Genomic DNA, 24,137 nt, shown 5'->3' with positions numbered 1-24,137 from the left:
TTAGGCAAGGCCTAACTTATGCTTTCTTTAATAGTAACTTAATTCGATAAGTTAATTGTGTATTATTTTTGTATTTCCCTGATATATCTTATTAACAAATGTACAGTGAAAGAACTAAAACTAAGTAATTAGTTTATTACGGTAGGGTGTTTCAAATACAAAATTGTGCCAAAACGTTCTCTCTTTTTGATTACTCTAAACTTAGTCCCTGACTTGCTGTTGTGAAGGAGCTTGAGAGGATGAGAGGATTTTATGGGATGCATAAAGGTTAGGTGTAATCTAACTTACCAGCTGTGTTGGTAGTTGTGATTATAAATTTGTGGTTTATTGTTGTTTTTGAGAACATTAATTTTATTGTTGCTTTTATTTATTTCTAACGTAATGATAATAAAAATACACCTAACCAACTTTGGGTAATTTGTCTACCGAACTAATGAAATTATTTATGCGCCAATACGAATTGAGATAGGAAGTGAAGAAAACATTTAAGCTACAGGAAAACATGTTTGCCACCCCTTGTAAACAAAATCAAAATAAATAGGTGTGCTTTGAACAACAGCGCGCTGATTATATGAAGATTTCTTTGACACACTAACTTATTTTCGTGTCTACATAACGTGAGTTCTTTTATATAATGGGGCTTGACTACTATGGCATATTAGAATTAACGAGAAATTGCGAAGACCTTGACATTAAACAAGCGTGAGTAAATATTATTATATATCTAGGTTGCTGGATAAGCTTTTTGTTGCATTACTATTTTTTACGTTTCGGTCTACTACAAATAACTATCCTAGGTCTAGTATATTTCCTACTAATCAATACAGTTACAGTATCTATCTACGTCTTCGTCTGCTAGCTTCTGCATCGCATGTCGCATCAATTAATAATTAATTAATTGGCGAGTGTGTGTGTCACTGTGTGAGTGTGTGTCATAAAAATGGGTGAGTCGAGTTAGGCCTAGGCCCTAGTCCTAGTTTTGTTTTATGATTTACTTTATGAAATCCGACCAGAGTAGTTGGTGTTGGGTCATATTGGTATGCCAACCCAAACCATGGATGTTGAGATAAATAATAAAATACCTTAACTTATATATAGGTAGGGTATTATACTAAGGATTTTGGTTGGACTTCATAATAATCTACTAAAATTTAGAGCTTATAAGACGAATAATTTTGAGTAGGCCTAGGTTTAAGTTATGTTCCCTCTTGGTCTACTTCTTATAACTTAAGTTATATTGGTAGGCTACCTAATTAAATAATAGGCCTAGGCCTACCATCAAAGTAAATAAGTGAAATTAGGCTTCATTTAACTTAGCCTAGGCCTAACTTACTTTAATGAATAACTTAAGACACAAAGCATTTAAAAAAGTTAGGCTCCACATAAGTTCAGGCTATGGACCTGTGCATATCCAGCAAAACAAGGGGTGAGCCGGTAAAGTACAAGGGTGAACTGTATACTGATAGGTACCTGTAAAGTAGCGGCAGTAACCAGGATCTGAACCCACGACATCGCTGCCTTAAACCTGAGATCCTTGACGCTAGGCCTACCTACTAAGTTTAAGCCACTGATTCACCTATAAGCTTATTTTGTAGATTAGTACAGTAGGCCTAGCCTAGATTAACTTAGGGATAAAATCAATTACAATAATACTGCAGTTGTTATTACAACAACTACAACCACAAGAAGATAACCTACCGGTAAGTAAAAGGTTTCAGTAATGGGTGGTTTTGAACTTATAAACTCATCAAATCTTTAAGTTTGGTAACTTATTCAATGCGTGTCTCAAAATCATAAAACATTTCAATGTGATTAGGCTAATATTGTTTTGAAACTCAAGTTACAGGAGGTTGGCGATCAATTACCACCAGGTTGGAAAATCAGACGAGTTTGTACTTATCTCTGAGGCGTACGACGTCCTTAGTGAGCCTTGTCGCAGAGCTTTGTACGATCAGTACGGAGAAGAAGGGTTGAAGAAAGGTGTTCCAACCTCTGATGGATTTATTTTACCCTATGTCTATCATGGCGACGCTTTACGAACATTCAGGTAAAAGTCGATAGGCCTAGCCTATTTACATACATTTAAGTTAGATAACTGTACAAATTCAAAGACTACATTGTACATTTTTACATTACATTTTTGTACATTTTAGGTTAGGCTAAATGTACAAATTGACATTCTCCGATATAGAAAATATCTTAATTTTGTCCAACATCTATGATCAATTTTTTCCCGTTGCAGCTGTTTTTCTGTGTGGCAGATTGAGTGTATATATACAGTGTGTAAATTAAGTAGGTACCTACCTAACAAAACAAATCTGAATTTTTAAAAACGAAATTGATAACAATATTCCATTTGTGGTACCTATTGATTGTTCACAAAAGTTCCACATTTTTTCCATCAAAAATATTTTTCATACCCCCGTAATAGGGTAGGGGGTGGTGGTGACTTATTAAAAAAAAAACAAAAAAAATACCCCCGCCGCAGCAAACCTGCAGACTAAGCGAATTTCCATTTCCCTGAATGGATTTACACTAAAATGTCTCCTTAAAAATATCACATGTATTCCCTATTTAAATAGAATCAGTTTTACACATAGGTTTGCTGCCACAGGGAGGGTAAAAGTGTTTTTTATGTAAAATGGTAATAGTTAGTAAGAAATAAAAACATTTTCCAAATTTGGGCAAAATATGTTTATAAACAAGCAAACTACAACAGTTTACTTATTCTCCATAAGAATAACATGGGAATTTTAAATTTACAATTTTTTTGAATTTTCTCTGTAACCATTAGGCACATTATAACGCTTCAATATACTAAATAATTTGTTTTTTTAACCCTCCGAGCGTCCATCGTCGAAAAATCGACGCGCTACACACTTTGTGTAGTGTCACGCATCGATTTTTCGACGCACGAACATCGTTTACGGCGAAGGCTCTATGACTGACTGAATCGGATTGAACTGGATCGAGTTAGGTATCGTTCTTTCCGTTATATTCTAAGCTTTCTCCAGAGGTCTGTCTCAGCGCTGTATGTTCTCCGAGCCGATCGTAATTGTAGCAGAAGCAGACAGCTGACGTGCGTATTCGTAAACAGCTTGGTTAAGCCCCGTTCACACGGGGCGAGTTTACAAGCTACACGCCGGCTTTTTTACACGCAGCTAGTAAAATAGCTCAGTGTGAACGACGTACTCGCTCAAAAGCTGCTTGTAAAAAAGCTCTGGAAAAAGTTGACGCTGCCGCTACTTTACGTAAAGTAGCCCAGTGTGAACACAGTTGCTTGTGCTTGTGCGCTTGTTACTCAAAGATGTTGGAGGATTTGGTTCAAGCCAGCTACTGAGCGAGTGGAAAAAGCGTCGTGTGAACGACTACAAGCGCACTCGCCGGCGTCTTTCTACACGTCTGCGAGTTGGCGAGTAGACAAGCTCCGTGTGAACGAATACAAGCGCACTCGTCAACTCGCCGGCTCCTTACACGCTGGCGTGTAGCTTGTAAACTCGCCCCGTGTGAACGGGGCTTTATCCTCGGACCGATGACTGATGTGTTTTATTACGTTTATCATTGTTTTAGTGTTAAAAATCAAAAGTAGTGATATACGTGGTGCATTATAAGAAGATTTAAGTGATTTTGAAGGGCTGGTTGATGATCCTGAAGAAGTAGGTAGTGATATTGATGTAAATTATCAGCCAGATTCCTAGCTATGGTTAGGCTATGCATTCTTAGCTAAACGCTATGTACTGAAATCCGTTTTTCACTCATAACTTATTTATTTGATAACTTACCTCACTATATGATTATATATTTGTAATCCTCATTAAATTTAGAACAAAGTGGCTATTTTCAAATATTTATAGGCCTATAATTTATACAATTTCATTGAGCGCGAACTTATTTTTTTTTTCAATTTTTCCAAAATAATTTTTGTTTTTACCTAAAAAATTTGTTTGAAACAAATATTCCTTATGTTTTATTTATGATATTGAAGCCCATGATTTTCCAAACAAAATGGTATATAGAACATTAGAATAACATTGTTTTAAGCTTCTCAGATCCGTTTTAATAAAACCTTGCAAATGCGCCAAAAATAGGTGGACATTAAGGCCTAAACTATGGACACTTGGAGGGTTAAGCTCTACAAAATAGTTTGGAAAGAAATTGCAAAATTTTATGTTTTTTAGGTCAAAAATGGGAAAAACCCATTTTTACCCCATAAAAGCCCCCATAAACCCCCGTTCCCATGGTCCGATCATGCTGGTTTGCGAACTCGTTCGAATAAACGTAGGTTTACACGTTTGTACCAAATTTCATCAAAATCGGATCATTTTTGCTCGAGTTATCACGCTAACGGACACATATATATATAAATATATATATAAATATAGCCTATATATAAATATATATATATATATGAATTTGAACGGATGGTGTTTTTGGCCTTTAGGGACCTCAAAACGGAAAAAAAAATCGGTCCCGGGTCCAGGTCTTACCGTGAGTACTACGGTAATAGCTTATTCCCTATATGGGAAATTCGCTAAAAACAATTCCTATTAAATGACCCCTCATTCAGGCCCGTTTTTGACGATGTCAGCGCCCTAGGCACAACTAATAGTAGCACCCCTTTGCAATATATAACAGGGTGACCACCAACCGGGAAATCCGGGAACTAAGCGTGAATTTTTTTGAACCAGGAATTATGTGTTAATTTTCTATTTCTACCTGGAATTTTCAATTTACAACAGTGACGTTTCCGTGACCACGGGAGACGGGAGGCGATAATATGTCTCCACAAGGCCTCGAGGGATGATCAGAACTTTGCCGCGATCGCATGAGATGATAATAATATCCAAACGACCGCGGGATATGATCATGATTTTACCGCGATCGCGCAATACGATAATGAGATCCACAGAGCCGCGAAGGATAATCAGAATATTGCCGCGATCACATGATACGATGATAATGTCTAAACGACCATGGGATATGATCATGATTTTACCGCGATCGCGCGAGACTATGATAATGACTAAATGACCGCGGGATATGATCATGGTCCACACAACCACGGAAAACAGTCAGAAATTTGCCACGATCGCGGAAGACGATAATGATATCCACATAACTGCGGGATATTATTAAAATTTTGCCATAATCGCGGGAGACAATTACGATGTCTTCACGACAGTGGGAGACGATTACGATGTCTTCACGATCGCGCGGAGACGATTTCGATGTCTTCACGATCGCGGGAGACGATTACGATGTCTTCACGACCGAGGGAGACGATTATATGATGTCTTCACGACAGCGGGGGACGATTGCGATGTCTACAGGATCGCGGGAGTTACAATAATAATGTCTACTCTACACGGCTGCGAGGGATGATCAGAATTTTACCGCAATCGCGTAAGACGATGATAATGTCCACTCAACCACGGGAAAGATCAGAAATTTGCCTCATTCGTGAAAGACGATGATGATCTCCAAACAACCGCGGGAGATGATTACCATTTGCCGCAATGGCGGGAGAGGATGACAATGCCTCACGACCACGGGAGGCGATGATGTCTTCACGGCTGTGAGGGATTATCAGAATTTTATCGTGATCACGCAAGAAGATGATAATGTCCACACGACCCCGGGAAAAGATTACAATTTTGCCTCATTCGCGGTAGACGGTGATAATCTCATCACGACCGCGGGATGTGTTCATATATTGCCGCGATCAAGGAAGACGATAAATATGTCCACACATCCGCTGGAAATAGTCAGAACTTTGACGCGATCGCGGGAGACGGACGATGATGACGTATATACAACCGCGGTAAATAATTAACATCTTGCCGCAATTGTAGGAGACTGTTAAGGTGTCTTCACGGCCGCAAGGGATTATCAGTTTACCGCGATCGCATGCAAAAACAGCCACAATTTTTTTTCTTTTTTTCCAATTTTTTGGCGCCCCCCAAAAAAGCCAATTGCCTCGCGCCCTAGGCACGTGCCTACCTTGCCTATTCGGTAAATCGGCCCTGCCCTCATTTTGAAGGGTTTGTCAAAATAAATCCAATGACGCAAACCCGAGGTAGATATTTCACCCCTAGCCTAAAGGAGGGTATATTACCTCTTATATGCATCATCACACTTCATTTACTTTGTACTTACACCAAACCAATTTTGTAACACTGGACCAGCCAACCTGTATCATATGCCAGAGAGAGAGAGAGAGATGTGTCCGTGAGCACGATAACTTGAATAATTTTTGTCCGATTTTGATGAAATTTGGTTTGAAGGTTTAAGGCGTAGGTAATAAATTTGAATGAGTTTGCGAACCAGCATAATCGGACCATTGGAACGGGGTTTTATGAGGGGGGGGGGGGGGTTATGGGGTAAAAATGGTTTTTAAAATTTTTAATCCTCAAAAACAAAATTTCCCAATTTATCTCTAGACCAATTAAAGAGCTTAATAAAACAAACGATTTAGTATATCAAAGTGTTTTTGTATGGTTGCTGGTTACGGAAAAAATTCAAAATTTGTAAATTTTCAGATTCCCATGTTATTGTTATAAATAATATTGTAAAATGTTGTAGTTTGCTTATAGAGATATTTTGATCAAACTTTGCAAATTCAATTATTTTTCTAAGCTATTAATATTTTAGAAAAAAAAACACTTTATTACCCTCGCTGTAGCAGCAAACCTAGGTACTTCTTGTTAAACCTATGTTATTGAAATGGATTTAATTGAAAATCAAATCAGGCAAATGAAAATTCGCTTAGTCTGCAGGTTTGCTGCGGTGGGGGTATTTAGGCTATATTACAATTTATTGAGAAGAACACTTATTTAATACATAAAACTAACTAATGCTCCTGCAGAGATTTTTTCGGCACATCTAATCCATATGTTGACCTGGTGCAGAAACGGTTCAGCCCAGAAGAACTTTTCGCTTTTCCACTCGGTCAAGGCATCAGAGAAAAGGAGCCTCCTTTGGAACGTTCTCTAGCTCTCACATTAGAAGAAGTAAGATCCGGAAAAATTGTTGCATATATTCTTTGGGTACTTATGTAGTGTAAGTTTAGTATTTAACATTTTTTGTTATTCCTCAAGTCATTATTGGTAAAACAATCTACTTCCCTTATTAGCGAATTTCCCTATAGGGAAGTAGCTATTACCGTAGGTGGCACGGTAAGACCTACACCCGGGACCGATTTACTTTTTCATTTTGATGTCCCCAGAGGCCAAAAACACCATTCGTTCAAATTTTTATATATGTATATATATATAGACTTATATATATATATACGTCCGTGAACGCGATAACTTGAGTAATTTTTGTCCGATTTTGATGAAATTTGGTTTAAAGGTGTAAAGCGGGATAAACTTGAATAAGTTCGCGAACCAGCAAAATCGGACCATGGGAACGGGGGTTTTATGGGGTAAAAATTGGTTTTCCTCACTTTTGACCCTCAAAACACAAAATTTCCCGATTTCTCTTTAGACCTTTTTAAAGAGCTTAAAAAACAAATAATTTAGTATATAAAAGTATTTTTGTTCGATTATTAGTAACGGAGAAAATTAAAAAAATTGTAAATTTAAAATTCCCATGTTATTCTTATGGAGAATATTGTCAAATGTTGTAGTTCGCTTGTTTATGGATATATTTTGATCAAACTTGGCAAATTTATTTATTTTGTACTAAGCTATCAATATTTTACTCAAAAACACACTTTATTAGTTTCCTTGTAACAGCAAACCTAGGTACTCGTTAAACCTAATGTTATTAAAATATATTTAACTGAAAATCAATTCAGACAAATGGAAATTCGCTTAGTCGGCAGGTTTGCTGCGGCGGGGGTATTTCTTCTTTAGAGACTGCTTCTGATTTGTGTTATGTAGAAGACAAAATGTAAAACTATTCTACTTAAGTGCTCGACTGGTTTGCCGTCATTGCAAGAGTACTGGTAGTAACTGGTGTTTTGAGATAATCGCTGTTAAAGTTTAGAGTATTATGTTTGGCTGTATCTGCGTTGGCAGTCGTCTATGTTTAAAGGGACTGGTGACACCAGCTGACTTGAAGTGTCATACGAAAAAAACAAAAAATACACCATTCAAAATTATTAGATTATACTAAAAGACACGAGGAAGAAAAATAGCGATTCTCCTCTCATAGGGCCTGTCCTAAAGTTTGACACAAAAGGCCTAAGTTAGGTTATGTTTGGCTGTTGTCAGCATTGGCTCTCATCCATGCTAAAAGGGCCTAGTGACTCCAGATGGCTTTCAGAGTCATACCAACCAAACAAACTTAAATACACCATTCCAAGTGATTAAAGATTATACTAGAAGACAAAAAGAAGCAAGATAGCAAATCTAATCTATAAGGGCCCATCTCGACTCAGGCCCCTTTAGCAGTCACAGCCTCAATTAAATGAGGTTCACTTAAAGCCGTCTGTTTTTAAATTTAACTGTTTGTCCTGTTTTCTATTTATTTTTCATAAATTTAATTGTTCAAAAACTGAAATATACTTCTAATCTAAGTAGCAAAGTGGTTATAGTGCTAGCCTTAAAATCTGACGGTTGAAGGTATTAGGGCCAATTCTAGTGCTTAATGCCATTTGTAAGTGTGCTATTGATTAGTGATGATTTGTAACATGTTTGACGTAAGATAGTTTTTATAACCCATAGGTGTTTCATGGGGGAGTGAAGAAGATGAAAATATTGAGGAATGTGTTTGAGGACGACTCTGAGCAGATTACTTATCCAGAAGAGAAGATTCTAACGATCCCTATTAGACGAGGTCTGCCTGTTGGGTCTCGGTTTGATTTCCCTGAGGTCGGGGACCAAGGGCATACAATAATTCCAGGTATATTTTTAACGTGAATTCAATAAAAGATTTTAGCATTTTATGTTGGTATTAGTAAAGTTTTAATATACACATTTGTGTAATTGTTTAGAGGAAGACGTTGGCTTGCATCTGTCTGTCCAAGTGGGATGACAGACAGTATGCTACAGTCTAAAATTGTATTTCCTCCCGTAGTCTTTAGAGAATTTCTCTATACGGAAGTAGCTATTACTGTAGGTGGCATGGTAAGACCTGGATTCGGGACCGACATACTTTTTCATTTTAAAGTGCCTTGAGGCCAAAAACACATTTTGTTCAAATTTTTATAAATGTATATACATATATATATTTTATTGGATATTGTTCATATGTAGGGTTACTGTAATTAGTATTAATAGAAATATCCATACATAAATCCCAAAAAGTACCCATGAACCTTTGAGAAAACTACAAGTCACACCCCCATAAACCGTATACTTAAAATGTTCGTCATGACAAGAAACCTTGCGCAAAACTATCCATTTTTTTCTATAAAAATTGTCCTTTAAGTTCGTAATTGCTTTCTAAAGGGAACTTTACATATACCTAACTAGCTGTAACCCGCGGGCTTTGCCCCGTTTAACTTCTTAATTTTCAAGATGATCTCGTTCGCATGGCTCAATCACGTCCTGGTTGAAGTTCGTTTGCTACGCTCACTCATCTTTAGGTTGGTGACTTAGTCAGCAGGTTTGCTGCGGCGGGGGTTTTTGAATTCATGCTATTGGCAACACTGACTCAACAACTCACTGGCCACCATTTTGGACATTTAGAAAACTCTCTCTTCCTTAGTTGAAAATGCTGTCAGTGACAGTGAAATATTCTAATGTTTTGTGTAGGCCTATATAGTTTCCTGTGCCAGTTTGGACTCTATCCCATTCAGGTAAGCCTGCTATCCTCTCAAAAAAATCCTAAAAACCTATGCCCTTTTGCTCTATGCTACACCCTTGACTAGAGATTCAGTTGGATATTGTGCCGATTTTTAAATCAAAAGATTTAAAATCCGCGACAGGCAATGGACAAGTCAGTCCAACCATGACGTAACGCGGAAGGATACGAAGATCGTTGGGAACCGCGTCGTCTGCAAAGCGTCTCGTCGTCCTCACTCGTGGTTCAGTACTCGCGTAGTCAACATGTAAAGTCGCGTTTTGTCGCTGGTGTAGGACGAATTTATTAATATCTCAATTCGTAGCTAGGAAATTCGCGTTTTGCCACTGAGCAATAAAGTGTGTTATACACAGAACTACGAATAGCCCCTTTTGCATACTAAAGTCAACTGGCCAGTTGTTAATAAATACACTAATTTGGGAAGCCTGATAGCCTAAAAATAGACTAAATAAATCAAACCTAGGTTCCCGAGGCACTGCTATTAGTATCTCAGAAAACAAAAGAAGGTCAGAAAATCACAATCAATACTCTCCCTTTGTTTAACAGAAGTGTCAATAGAGCAAAAACCTTAGATTATCATTGAGATTTGTAACATTTGTAGATATTTCAGTTACAATAAACAAAGCTTATTCTTTCAACAATTTTATTAATTCTCCTGTGTTGGTCTTTGTCAAGGTAATCAGCTTAACCGAACAATTGCAATAAAATACAATATTGGTCAATCTATATAATTAATACGCTACATGAAACTTTGTCGGTTGAACTCCTCCGCCATTTATTAACCGACTTCATCCATTGACGTCTGACTGGAAAGAGCGTGTCGCGTAGATTTGCAAACTGGCCTTACATTTTAGCGAATTTCCCTATAGGGAAGTAGCTATTACCGTAGGTCTCATGGTAAGACCTAAGCCCGGGACCGATTTACTTTTTCATTTTGATGTCCCCAGAGGCCAAAAACACCATTCGTTCAAATTTTTATATATCTATATATATATATATATATATATATATATATATATATTTAATAAATAGTATGTAAAATAACATGAGTATGTAAAAAAGTTATAGCCTATACTAAATAGTATATATATATGTGTGTGTCCATCCGCACGATAACTTGAGTAATTTTTGTCCGATTTTGATAAAATTTGGTTTGAAGGTGTAAGGCGGGATAAACTTGAATGAGTTCGCGAACCAGCATGATCGGACTATGGGAACGGGGGTTTATGGGGGGTTTTATGGGGTAAAAATAGGTTTTTCCCATTTTTGACCCTAAAAACACAAAATTTCACAATTTCTTTTCAAACCATTTTGTAGAGCTTAAAAAAACAAATAATTTAGTATATTGAAGCGTTATTATGCGCCTAATTGTTACGAAGAAAATTCAAAAAAATTGTAATTTTAAAATTCCCATGTTATTCTTATGGAGAATAAGTCAACTGTTGTACTTTGCTTGTTTATGAACATATTTTGATCGATTTTGGAAAATACTTTTATTTCTTACTAAACTGTTATCATTTTATAAAAACAATCTTTTTTACCCTCCCTGTTGCAGCAAACCTAAGTACTTGTTAAACTAATTCTATTTAAATAGGAAATAAATGTGCTATTTTTATGGAGGCATTTTAGTGTAAATCCAATCAGGTTAGTGGAAATTCGCTTAGTCTGCAGGTTTGCTGCGGCGGTGACGGTATGACGTTGATGCTTAGAATGGCCAATGTCGTCTGGTGACGGTATGGGCCGAAATTTTTTTAACGGTAAAAAAACACTTACAATCAACTCAGATGAGAATAATATATATACCATTCGAAAGATCACATTCTGAACTTTCATTTGATTACATAAACAAACCCTGTAGCAGGTATATAACAATGTCACGACGATTAGAAATCAAATGAAATTTTGGCGCGGTACGACTTTTGCAGCCGACACTTGGGAACTGGCAAAACACGTCTTGTTTGGCATTACCCTGCTCGGGTAATTTTCGTCTTGGGATGTTGCGGGTGGTACCACTGGATAGCCATTGATTTTATCTTCATTGTGGTAGTGATATTTATAACTAAATATTGATTGCACAATCGGTACGATTTTATGAAAACAGCTGTTTTTGAAATTTCTAACAAATGGCCAACAGTCGTCTGGTGACAGTATGGAAAATACGAATTATATACAGTGAAAGTTATTATTACTAGTCATATAGTATATCATTTTGAAGAGGAAGAAATTTAGATTCAGAGAGTGGCAGCCCTGCACTCAGGGTTATTTCTGTATGCTCGCATGTAGACGACAAGTGAGTCATTACTGCTACAGTCTGCATGGTGTCTACTCTCCGGGAAATTCGGGAAAACCGGGAAAACTCCGGGAATTTTTTCTTACCTTAAAATGTCCTGGAAAACTCCAGGAATCCACCCAAACCTCCGGGAATCCGGAGCCCAGTCATCGGAATCGTCGGCTAACAGAAACACTACCGCTTTTGTTGCCGAAATTGAAACGAGCATTGGAAGCATCGGAAACGATAATCGGTGTCGCCGAAGCCGCAGGATATGCCCGTGGATATTGCCGCGATCGCGGGAGACGATTATCGGGTGACGCCGAAACCGCAAGATATGCTTACGGGTATTGCCGCGATCGTGGGAGACGATTATCGGTGTCGCCGAAACCGCAGGATATGCTTACATTGCCGCGATCGTGGGAGACGATTATCGGTGTCGCCGAAACCGCAGGATATGCTTACATTGACGCGATCGCGGGAGACGATTATCGGTGTCGCCGAAACCGCAGGATATGCTTACATTGACGCGATCGTGGGAGACGATTATCGGTGTCGCCGAAACCGCAGGATATGCTTACATTGACGCGATCGCGGGAGACGATTATCGGTGTCGCCGAAACCGCAGGATATGCTTACATTGCCGCGATCGTGGGAGACGATTATCGGTGTCGCCGAAACCGCAGGATATGCTTACATTGCCGCGATCGTGGGAGACGATTATCGGTGTCGCCGAAACCGCAGGATATGCTTACATTGACGCGATCGCGGGAGACGATTATCGGTGTCGCCGAAACCGCAGGATATGCTTACATTGACGCGATCGTGGGAGACGATTATCGGTGTCGCCGAAACCGCAGGATATGCTTACATTGACGCGATCGCGGGAGACGATTATCGGTGTTGCCGAAACCGCAGGATATGCTTACATTGACGCGATCGCGGGAGACGATTATCGGTGTCGCCGAAACCGCAGGATATGCTTACATTGCCGCGATCGTGGGAGACGATTATCTGTGTCGCCGAAACCGCAGGATATGCTCACGGGTATTGCCGCGATCGCGGGAGACGATTATCGGTGTCGCCGAAACCGCAGGATATGCTCACGGGTATTGCCGCGATCGCGGGAGACGATTATCGGTGTCGCCGAAACCGCAGGATATGCTTACATTGCCGCGATCGCGGGAGACGATTATCTGTGTTGCCGAAACCGCAGGATATGCTCACGGGTATTGCCGCGATCGCGGGAGACGATTATCGGTGTCGCCGAAACCGCAGGATATGCTCACGGGTATTGCCGCGATCGCGGGAGACGATTATCGGTGTCGCCGAAACCGCAGGATATGCTTACATTGACGCGATCGTGGGAGACGATTATCGGTGTCGCCGAAACCGCAGGATATGCTTACATTGCCGCGATCGTGGGAGACGATTATCTGTGTTGCCGAAACCGCAGGATATGCTCACGAGGATTGCCGCGATCGCGGGAGACGATTATCGGTGTCGCCGAATCCGCAGGATATGTTCGCGGGTATTGCCGCGATCGCGGGAGACGATTATCGGTGTCGCAAAAGCCGCAGGATATGTTCGCGGGTATTGCCGCGATCGCGGGAGACGATTATCGGTGTCGCCGAAGCCGCAGGATATGTTCGCGGTTCGCGGGTTTTGACGCGATCGCGGGAGACGATTATCGGTGTCGCCGAAACCGCAGGATATGCTCACGGGTATTGCCGCTATCGCGGGAGACGATTATCGGTGTCGCCAAAGCCGCAGGATATGTTCGCGGTTCGCGGGTATTGCTGCGATCGCGGTAGACGATTATCGGTGTCGCCGAAACCGCAGGATATGCTCACGGGTATTGCCGCGATCGCGGGAGACGATTATCGGTGTCGCCAAAGCCGCAGGATATGTTCACGGGTATTGCCGCGATCGCGGGAGACGATTATCGGTGTCGCCGAAACCGCAGGATATGCTCATGGGTATTGCCGCGATCGCGGGAGACGTTTATCGGTGTCGTCGAAACCGCAACATATGCTCACGGGTATTGCCGCGATTGCTGGAGACGATTATCGGTGTTGCCGAAACCGCAAAATATGCACACGGGTGTTGCCGCGATCGCGGGAAATGATTCTAGGTGTCGCTGAAATCATAAAATATGCGAACCCTGTTTTGCCGCGACCGGTTGCAGGTTTGACGAGACTGTAAGATATGCTCACCGGTATTCCCACGATCGCGGGAGATGATAACTGGTGTCGCATTACCTACCAGTTATACTGTTTTATTATGTTGTATAAAATATTATTCTTTGGAAAAGTTTTGTTTCAATTAAAAATAATTAATAATTATCAGCGGGTTGCGATTAGTTGAGCGGGTTTCGATAATAGCTCTTAAAATTCAGGAATTTGTCTTGAATTCTCCTGGAAAGAATATGAGGTTGGCTAGGTTTACTTGTACGGTTGAATTTTTACGAATTTTCAAAAAATGGTCTGCAAAATCGCCAAAATGGGTTGGCCATTCCCCACTTCTAACATTGGCCACTGCTAGGGTTAAAAGTCCTTTGGGCTCTGCCCCAGTGGCTTTGAAAGTTCCCATGTTATCCTTATGAGGAACATAATTGTTTACATTTTGATCAGCTGTATAATTTAATTGCTGTTATTTATTTTTCAATTCAATGAAACGCATTGAGTACATTTGTTTACTATTTGAGTTTGTGTAAACATAACCCCCAAGACGGATCGTGTTAGTATGGTTTTATCTTAAATTTGTGTATTTATGGTTGTTTTGTGTCGCTATGACGGATCGGGTTAGCATGATTCTAACTTAAATTTGTGCATTTATAGTGTTTTTGTGTACCTATAATTTGTTTATTTGTTGTTGTTTTTTTCTTTTAAATGTCTCCGACGCGACGAAAACGAAACATAGACAGGAGGCGTAATCGTGATAACGACCGCAGCTACAGATCAGTGGCGCGTATTAGGCTTAACTCATCACAGTCGGCACCTGACCCTGGACACACTCAACTATTAGGTTACAAATGCGCCCTAACACTGCCCCAAAACGACTTTTTGTTCTCAATTGGCCCTCTATCAATGACCTATGTTGCCTGTACAGCGAGGCATTTAGAGAAGGAGAAAACCGGCCAGAATCCTTTAGGTTTATCAATAACGAAGATAAACATGGTCTGAGTTACACACCGGTAATCTTTGAGTTGACTCTTTTAAACTCATTGTAAATATGACTGTTATTCGTTTTGAAATAACTCCTGTAATACATTGCAATTGCTCGAATTCGAGCAACATGTACGCTAGTTGTATATTATTATACAAATTATTACATATTGGTTTAATCAGTGTTTGGTATTAATATTTCAGTACTACAGAATCATTGCCATATTTTAATAGAATTTCAACAAGAGTACATTTTGCATTCAGAGTATTGGTATACATTTTATTACATTTTAAGAAGTGTTAAATTTAAGATCATTGAAGATATTTTCTGGAGGACATATCAGACCTCTCACGGTCCATAAATCGGACTTCTGGGATATTTAATTACAGGGCCCACTTAACATCTTTAATTCCACTGCGCACTGCTCTGTAATTGTATGTGGTTCAAATAAAAATTAAATTAAATTCATTAAAACCCCACCAGGGGGCAACTTTTTGTTATACTCAAACCTGTATGGAATACCTAAATTGTATTACATAAAGGTGTGAGGTGATTTTACTTTGATGGAATGATCAATTAAGTAAGGAAATAAACTAGTTGTTTTTCCTTACAAAAGAATATAAGTAAAGAACTTTTTATTTTTCTTTACAATATCAGACTGTTTATGTTTTGCAAACACTTTAGTTGATTAAATGTTTTTTTTCAGCTGATGTAATATTCACAATCGTGGACAAGCCACACCCTGTGTTCAGGAGGGATGGGCTAGATCTTCTCATGGAGTCAACCATCAGTCTAACCCAAGCTTTGGTCGGGTTTACACTGCCTGTTGTTACAATTGATCAGCGAACACTACAAGTCCCTGTTACGCAAGTCGTCAGGTAGGTATTGTGCAGCACCTATAGACCAGAGGACGTAGGATTGAGTCCAACAGTTGAAACAATGGGTGTGCAATATAAATATGTAATAACACTAAACTAATACTATGTGATATTTTTAGACTTACTGATGATAGTAAACTTACAGTGTCATTTTTGTTACAATTTATTAACCATCATTAAATTTTCATTAAAAGTGAATAATTTTCTCACGTTGAATAGTTCTAAACATGTTTCATGATATTTATTTTGTATATCATATTAGTTTTTACATTACCACTAAGGATGTATCGATTCTAAATACAGTACCAATCAATATCCCGAATCCCGAATCTAAAATGTTAAAACCTAAATGTGAAACTTTTTTACTTAGCTGGTTACAAAGGTCAAGGTTACAAAAAATACAGGTAATAATAAAGTGTTAAGTATGCAATCAAAACTGAAAGAGATATACTCCTGACACTTACATAACATAAATATTTGTCTGATAATCTTAAACTTGAATACAACATATTTTTTTATAAACAACCAACATTAAAATAAATTTAACCTCTAATACCAACATAAACATGAATATTAGATTACATTTATTAGTCAATATTTCTTTGTGTTATGAAATATTGATATGAAACTGAATCGTACGTCATTCGAGTTATAGTATTTAAGAGGCCTTTTCAGGTTCAGAATACAGTTTACTTTTTTATTACTGTTGATGGTGATATGTTTGCTCTATTGCTACGAGTTTGTGTGGAAACAGTGTTATTAACAATAATAATAACACAAAAAATGTCACCAGTTTCAAAATTAAAACTGCCAAAGTTTTCAATTTCATAACTCTTGAATCTCGAAACTCGGTGATCAAATCTCAAAACCAAAACTTTTCCAAAGCTTTGATGGTTTTGAGATTTGAGATTCAGTTTTGACACATCACTATTTGTAACTATTAGTTTTGTTATCATGGCCAACAATCTTTTTAGCCAACTAAAGAACTATTCATAACTTAATCTCATTGCAATTCCTTTACACAATAACTGTAGGCTATGAATAAATTGACTAAAATCAGATGACTATCTTAGATAATCAACCCTTAGAGGAACAGGAAAGTTGATCAAATCTCAAACTTTTGTAAAATTCAAATATTTTAAAATTAAAATTTAGGAACGGTTTTTTAGCTTAGACTGCTGCAAGCAAATAAGGGACGGGGGCAAATGAAGGAGGCTTGTACAGTGGCAAATTATGCCACACTTTCCTTTTTCTTACTGACTTCAACCCTTAACACTTTATAGGCTATGCACGTTGTGTGTAAATCTTTTTTAAGGCGGGGTTCAAGAAAAAACAACATCAAATTTAAACAAATCAAACCCACAAGAAAAAGGGCCTAAATCTTGAGACTGATGTGGACCTATCAAATGGGCCAAGACATAGCTTCTCATACTGCTCACAACCTCATAACTTTTCTAGAGATGAGATGGTTTATGAAGAGTGGGGGATTGCAGGGAAGATAGTTGGTGCCGTAAGAGGCAATGGAACCTGTAGTGACTCCTGACTACCTGTACATGAATTTGTATTTCACATGGGTTATTTATTTACATTTCATTCAATTTATTATTGTTTACTTGACTTACAAAATACACACATTTGTATCACCTATTGAGTTAGTGAGTTTACATCTTCAAAATCAATATCACTACTGCTCTACACAAAAGTACTGTAACTATGAACCCTTTGCCTGTGTTGCCCACACACTACAGCTATAAATGAAAGATGGATTACTCTACTACACAAAGATTTCTAAGTTGATTGTGTGGGTTCTTTGAAGCATTCAGAAAAAACTTCAAAAGCCTTGAAAACTGTCCAAATATAACTCGGACTTCCTGCTTATCGGATGTTTCAAGATTAACTGACATGATGGAACAGTACTTATTGAGCGGAGGGAAGCAAAGATCTATGGGATTCAATGCCTCAAGTTAGGGTGGCGAGGACTATAGATGTTGATAGTTCTCCTGAGACAAACTGACAAGTTAAATTGATGAAATAGTTGTATTATATCTATAAACATTGTTTTCATTTATTGCTTTATTAAAAACCACAAAACTTGATGGCTCGCTCAACTGGCTTTCACTACTATGAAAGCAGTCCTAGTTACATGTAGGAACAGTACTTACATGATTGGTGACATCGCCTGAAACACCCCTACCACCGCACTACAAATACGCCAAACATCTCTGTGTGAAGGATTAAACTAACGTAAACATGTTAGGTTACAATTGTCACAAACAATGGACGTGAAATAACCTCAACAATGAGAGATATATTGCTTTGAATGTGTGGTGATATATTTCAATTAATTTAAAACTTTCTATTCAAATTAGGCAATAATATACAATAGTTTAGTTGTAATAATTTATTGTTTTGTATTCTCAAAATCAAGTTTCAACTCACTGGTCTATGGTTTTTCAGCCCAGATTACATTAAGGTTGTTGAAGGAGAAGGGATGCCTGATTGGCAAGAGCCACTGAGAAGAGGAAATTTGCTAATATCATTCAAGATTGAGTTCCCCAAGTATGTGCCTAAAAGCAGCAAACCTTTGATTATCAAGGCTCTTCGTCCTTCGGCCATAGTCAAAGACAAGGAAACGAGCCATTTGCAACCACCTGTGTTTCCTAAAGGCAAAACTTTGCGTACTGATGAACTGTAACATACGTTATGATATTTTCTGAATAAATTTCTAGTTTAAATTTTTATCAATTTAAGTAATTTATTCCACAACAGTATATATTTAAAGATTTCTGACTATTTATTTTCTTTGTCCATTTCTTGATAGCATGAAGGGCCGTATTTGCACATAGCTCTCTAGTTGGTGTGTATGCCACAACAAGTTGGCTCGCCGCTTACTAGCATCATTAGTGAACAGAGTGGTGCCCTCTTAGAAGCTCTGTAGCTAACGATTATGCTACACTATGTGTTTAGGAAATTTGTTAAATTATTTAATCTCCCTCGGCTGCGAGATAAGGTAGTGATACGTAATGCAGGCAGTAATAGTGATACGTTTTGAGTCCACAAGAAACATATCTCATGACATTTATTTATTGGATTACATGTCACTATACATCATAATAACAGGAGGTATTGCAAATGGTTAAATTAAAGACTTAAAACTAATAGATGAAACCTATACATATATTTTACACAAAAACAACAGAATCTTCCCTAAATGTAATATTTTACATGACAAAAATTGAGCTATAAGAAACATATGAATATGGTTTGAAAATAGTGCTTGAGGCTAATCACAGACTGTAGGACTTATTACTTCCAGAGCAAATCCGGAATTTATATTTGTATTAACATTTGTTTACTAACTCTGGTTAGTTAGTATTTCCTAGCAAGATGTGACAAAAAATTGTTTTTAATAGTTAACCCTCCGAGTGTTATGTGTCATAAAAGCGACTCGTAACACATCCGCTGTAGTGTTATGTGTCGCTTTTGCGACTCACAAATACTGTTTACGGCGACGGCTCTGGGACTGACTGAATCAGATTTAACTGGATCGAGTTAAGCAGGAAACCCACTGGTCCGACACTCTCCGACACGTCACCTTCCGTCAAGGCTCCGACACCTTCAGACAAAATTACTTTGCATGATTTTAAATGGACTGTAACCCACTAGTCAGACACGACACCTTCCGATCCGACACGTCACGACACATTGCTCTCTGGGGCATTCTTGTCGGATGTCGGATCCGTTATTTCTCCACTCTGCGTGCACCAGGCCTAGATTTTAGTCACTGTCTAGCTTTGTGTGTGTTACCTATATGTGGAACAGACAAGGAACATGTGATCACAAGTGTGTGATGTTATTGTACAATTATTGATAATTGATTGGTTACTGGTACGGAGAAAATAAAAAAAAAATGTTTATTTAAAAATTCCCATATTATTCTTATGGAGAATATTGTAAAATATTGTAGTTTGCTTTCTGATGGATATATTTTGATCAAATTGGTAAATTTATTTATTTTATACTAATTCATTAATATTTTATTAAAAACTACACTTTTTTATCCTCCCTGTAGCAGCAAGCCTATGTACTCATAAAACCTAATGTCAATTAAATACATTTAATTGAAAATCAATTCAGGCAAATAGAAATTCGCTTAGTCGGCAGGTTTGCTGATGCGGGGGTATTATTGTTTATGTTTTGTATTGTACTTTTTGCTAATTCCCCTGTTAAAGTAATTGTAACCGGAATTATCAAGGTGGGTCCAGGAAGGTCCTTGACCATTGTAATCTCTCATACTAACAGAGATTGTCATAAATGTTATATGGACTTTTTTATTATTTGCTCTTGTCTCCCTAACTACTGCTTGTGAACATTATGTGATCACATGTTCCATCGCAACTGGCACTGTTGGAGTGGTGGTGTATTTCTCGTCGGAGGCCTACTGTTGGAGCCCGTCGGACCAATGTGTTAATGCCTTAAAATTGCGGAAGGTGTCGGAGACTTGACGGAAGGTGTCATGTCTGAGAGCGTCGGACTAGTGGGTTTCCTGCTTTAGGTATCGTTTTTTTCAGCAGATTCAGAGCTTTCTCCTGATGTCTGTTTCTATACGCTTTTCATTTTAGTTCCGAAAATATTGTAGCAGACAGCTGACGTGCGTATTTGTAAGCAGCTTGGTTAACCTCGCACCGATGACTGATGTGTTTTATTACGTTTATCATTGTTTAGTGTTAAAAATCAAAAGTAGTGATATACGTGGTGCATTATAAGAAGATTTAAGTGATTTTGAAGGGCTGGTTGATGATCCTGAAGAAGGTGGCTATCATGGTGAGGTAGCCTCTGGATCACTAAATTTAAGCTAAATGGTTTAAGTTACCTGGCTTCGTCAAGTGATCCTTCTTCAGTATTACACTACTATAGTTTCGGACTTGAAAATAAGTCCATCTTCAGGTTAACAAAAACGTCAATAGGTCATCTAACCAATTTGGTTAGATTCGTCGATACACTTAAAACACATACACGAACACAAAAAACACAAAAAAACGAATATAATACTGTAAAAACTGGCCAATGTAATTAATCATGGGGGACACGTGTGGCGACGCCGGACATGACTCATCTTCCGGCGTCGCCACACGTGTCCCCCGTGATTAATTACACTTACACTGTCGTGCACAAAATAAAGTATGCTTAAAATGTCAAAAACTCAATCACTTTGCTAAAGTATGCAAGACGAAAATATTCAATGGCCATGAATTAGAATCTACTGCTAGAATTGATGAAACACAGTCAGAGTGCATGCTTAACAATGAAGTGGGGGCTATAGTCAATGTTAACAGGATCAAAGCAAGTCACTGGACAGTAACATTAAATATACAGACTGTCCCAAAAGTCCCGGACCGGTTTAATATTTTCTAAACGACAACAGATAAATCAATAAGATTTGGTACATCAACTCCACACCTAAAAATCTATTTTTTTTTGGAAATATCAATTTTCTGTCACATCATGGGGACGTCCCGCAAGGAGTCAGAAGGAAATCTTAAATAGAAGCATAGGTTGACATGTACATCAAATTAAAGGTCTTTACTAGCAGAATATAATGCTGCAAATTTGAACTCAAACGGACAACCAAGTCAAAAATGACAGTGGTTCAAAGATTCATTTAATTTGCATTTGGGGGCACAGCCCTAGGAATCGGAAAAAAATTGTTAACGTAAGCATAGGTCGATATGCACATCAAATTAAAGATCTTCACTAGTAGATTACAATGCCGTAAATTCAAGCTCAAAAGAACGCCTGAGTAAAAAATGGCAGTCGTTCAAAGATTCAAAATGGCAGGTTCAAGAAATCTTTGAACGGCCACCATTTTGTAACGGGTGATCCTTTTGAAGCGTGGTTTTCGGCATTGAACTCTGCTAGCCAAGCCCTTTAAACTGATGTGCATATTGACCTATGCTCCTATTTAAGATTTCCTTCTGACTCCTTGTAGGACGTCCCCATGATATGACAGAAAATTGATAGTTCCTTAAAAAAGTAGATTTTTAAGTGTGGTGTTGATGTGCAAAATCTTATTGATTTATCTGTTGTCGTTTAGAAAATATTAAACCGGTCCGGGACTTTTGGGACAGTCTGTATAATTGCAAAGAAGATCGTATTTAAGATTGACACTTGTGCAGATGTTAATATTCTTTCCACCAAAGATTTTGATAGCTTATCTCTACCCAAGTGTTTTGAGGTTCAACCATCAACAACCAAGCTTGAGGCATTTTGTGGGTTCAAGATAAACACAGTGGAGGAAGTAACACTGCCAGTTACAGTGGCTTCTAAATTGTACAATATCACATTTATTGTGGTTGATTCTGAAAAGGCGACACCAATAATAGGACTTAATTCATCTATTGCAATGGGCCTCATCAAGAGAATATCTATCGATGCAGTAAGCAAAATACCCGACATAAAAACGCTGGTTGAAGAGAATAAAGATGTATTTGTAAATCAAGGTTGTTTTCCTGAAGTACTGAAACTGAAACTCAAGGAAGGGGCTGTTCCAAGAAGTTCACCGCCCGCAGAATACCTAACAAACTAATGGATTGTCTTAAGCAGAAGCTGGATTCTTTAATTGGTATCAAGAAACATAATTGAGAAATGTGAATCTGGGGAATGGGTACACACCACCTTGTTATAGTGGAAAAACATAAAACTGGAGACTTGAGAGTTTGTCTAGACCCAAAGGAATTTAATAAAAGTTTGATTCGAGACTATGTTTTAATCTCAACTCTTGATGAAATTTTACGAAAAAGGAGCATATGATAATTTTGTTTTCATTGTAAACTGACTACCATGACTAAATAGGTCTGTCCTTTGATTTGATGTCACGACCATTAGGGACGAATTTGCAACTTTGGAGCACGACAGTGGCAAGCCTGGCGTCGATGGAGTCAGTTGTTGGTTTAAGAGACTAGTTTGAGGTGTACGTCAGGATTGCAGTGCCGGTCGTTTTGAGTTGAAAGGAGGAATTACAAGATAAATAAATTAAAGGCAAGTTTGTGTTTTTTGTAATTTTGGTGTGTCCATGACCGTACGTAGTCATTTGATGAAGTAGACATGGTGTTAATTTTTGTTTATAAGATATTTCAATTGCTAGATTAATCTAGAAGTCCACTTTATATCCTCGAACATGAGGTGCAGGGCTACCACCAGAACAGAGCCAAATAACACGTAATGTCACAACCAAAGTTTCATGACCATTGTGGGTTTTTTTCACAACCATATGGATTATACTGTGTTTGGTCGTGACAATAACTTAAATATCATTGTAAATTGAACAGTTTAGTTCAATTGAAACACATATTTTTACTATAACTAACAGTATAAGAAGGATTGTTAATTAAGGTTTAGGTTATTCCAGACAATTCACGACCGTACCGCTTGTCCCTGACCATCACTTTTATCATCTATCATCATTGACTATATATACCTATAGTCGGGACCACGTAAGTTTGCAGTTGGTGGCAGCCAATCACAAGACAAGGCAAGTGCAACGTTGCCACATCGCACTAATAAAATATACTAAGCAATATTTTCAAATCAGCCGGTATTATTAGATTTGGCAACACCGCACGGTTCTCATTGGTTCATTCAAACCCATATGGTAAATAGGCTCCTCCCTCAACTGCAAACTTATGTGGTCCTGACTCTAGTCAATGCTATCATATAAATTTCAAAAAATTTAATATCATCATATTTCAATGTTTTATACACAAAAGAAGCACACCTCTATATAAAAATAATGATTTTTTGGGTCTGAGGTAAGTTTTTTTGTAGTTAGACAAACTTCAAAAGATTTTATTGGCTTTTTTCATTTTTTTGAGTTTTTTAATTTTCTTTTAGAAAGACCAAATATACCAAAAGCTTAGTGAGCTCTTTATTGTATAATGGCCCTAAAATTAAATTAATTTACAGCAAAACATAGTTATAAAAATAATATTAACTATTTTTAATATTCAGTTTTATGTCCGTGATGGTCGTGACAACATTTTGTGTTTTTCCATCAAAGATGCTCTATTGAT

General features: G+C 38.0%; 1 protein-coding gene across 1 annotated transcript; it reads left to right on the top strand.

Moving 5' to 3' along the window:
• Positions 1-331: 331 nt before the first annotated feature.
• On the top strand, positions 332-18,807 carry LOC128986093 (dnaJ homolog subfamily B member 13-like). Its single transcript, XM_054406219.1, has 6 exons — positions 332-702; positions 1,841-2,047; positions 6,866-7,010; positions 8,673-8,850; positions 15,897-16,068; positions 18,526-18,807. Exons 1-6 carry the CDS (start codon positions 635-637, stop codon positions 18,761-18,763), a joined length of 1,008 nt encoding a protein of 335 aa, XP_054262194.1. The 5' UTR covers positions 332-634; the 3' UTR covers positions 18,764-18,807.
• The last annotated feature ends 5,330 nt before the right edge of the window (positions 18,808-24,137 follow it).

This window comes from Macrosteles quadrilineatus, unplaced genomic scaffold (genome assembly GCF_028750875.1).
Source record: "Macrosteles quadrilineatus isolate MER2022 unplaced genomic scaffold, UCM_ALF_1.0 Scaffold_2__2_contigs__length_208266976, whole genome shotgun sequence".
Taxonomy (NCBI): domain Eukaryota; kingdom Metazoa; phylum Arthropoda; class Insecta; order Hemiptera; family Cicadellidae; genus Macrosteles; species Macrosteles quadrilineatus.
The sequence above is the reverse complement of the archived record's forward strand: the minus strand, read 5'-3'. Positions and strand labels throughout refer to the sequence as shown.

What these genes read in the sequence shown, in the direction of transcription:
- LOC128986093 (XM_054406219.1), top strand. Translation starts at nt 635, where the DNA reads ATGGGGCTTGACTACTATGGCATATTAGAATTAACGAGAAATTGCGAA. An exon ending in GACCTTGACATTAAACAAGC is followed by an intron (nt 703 to 1,840) that starts GTGAGTAAATAT and finishes TTGAAACTCAAG; the next exon opens with TTACAGGAGGTTGGCGATCA. An exon ending in CCTGTTACGCAAGTCGTCAG is followed by an intron (nt 16,069 to 18,525) that starts GTAGGTATTGTG and finishes ATGGTTTTTCAG; the next exon opens with CCCAGATTACATTAAGGTTG.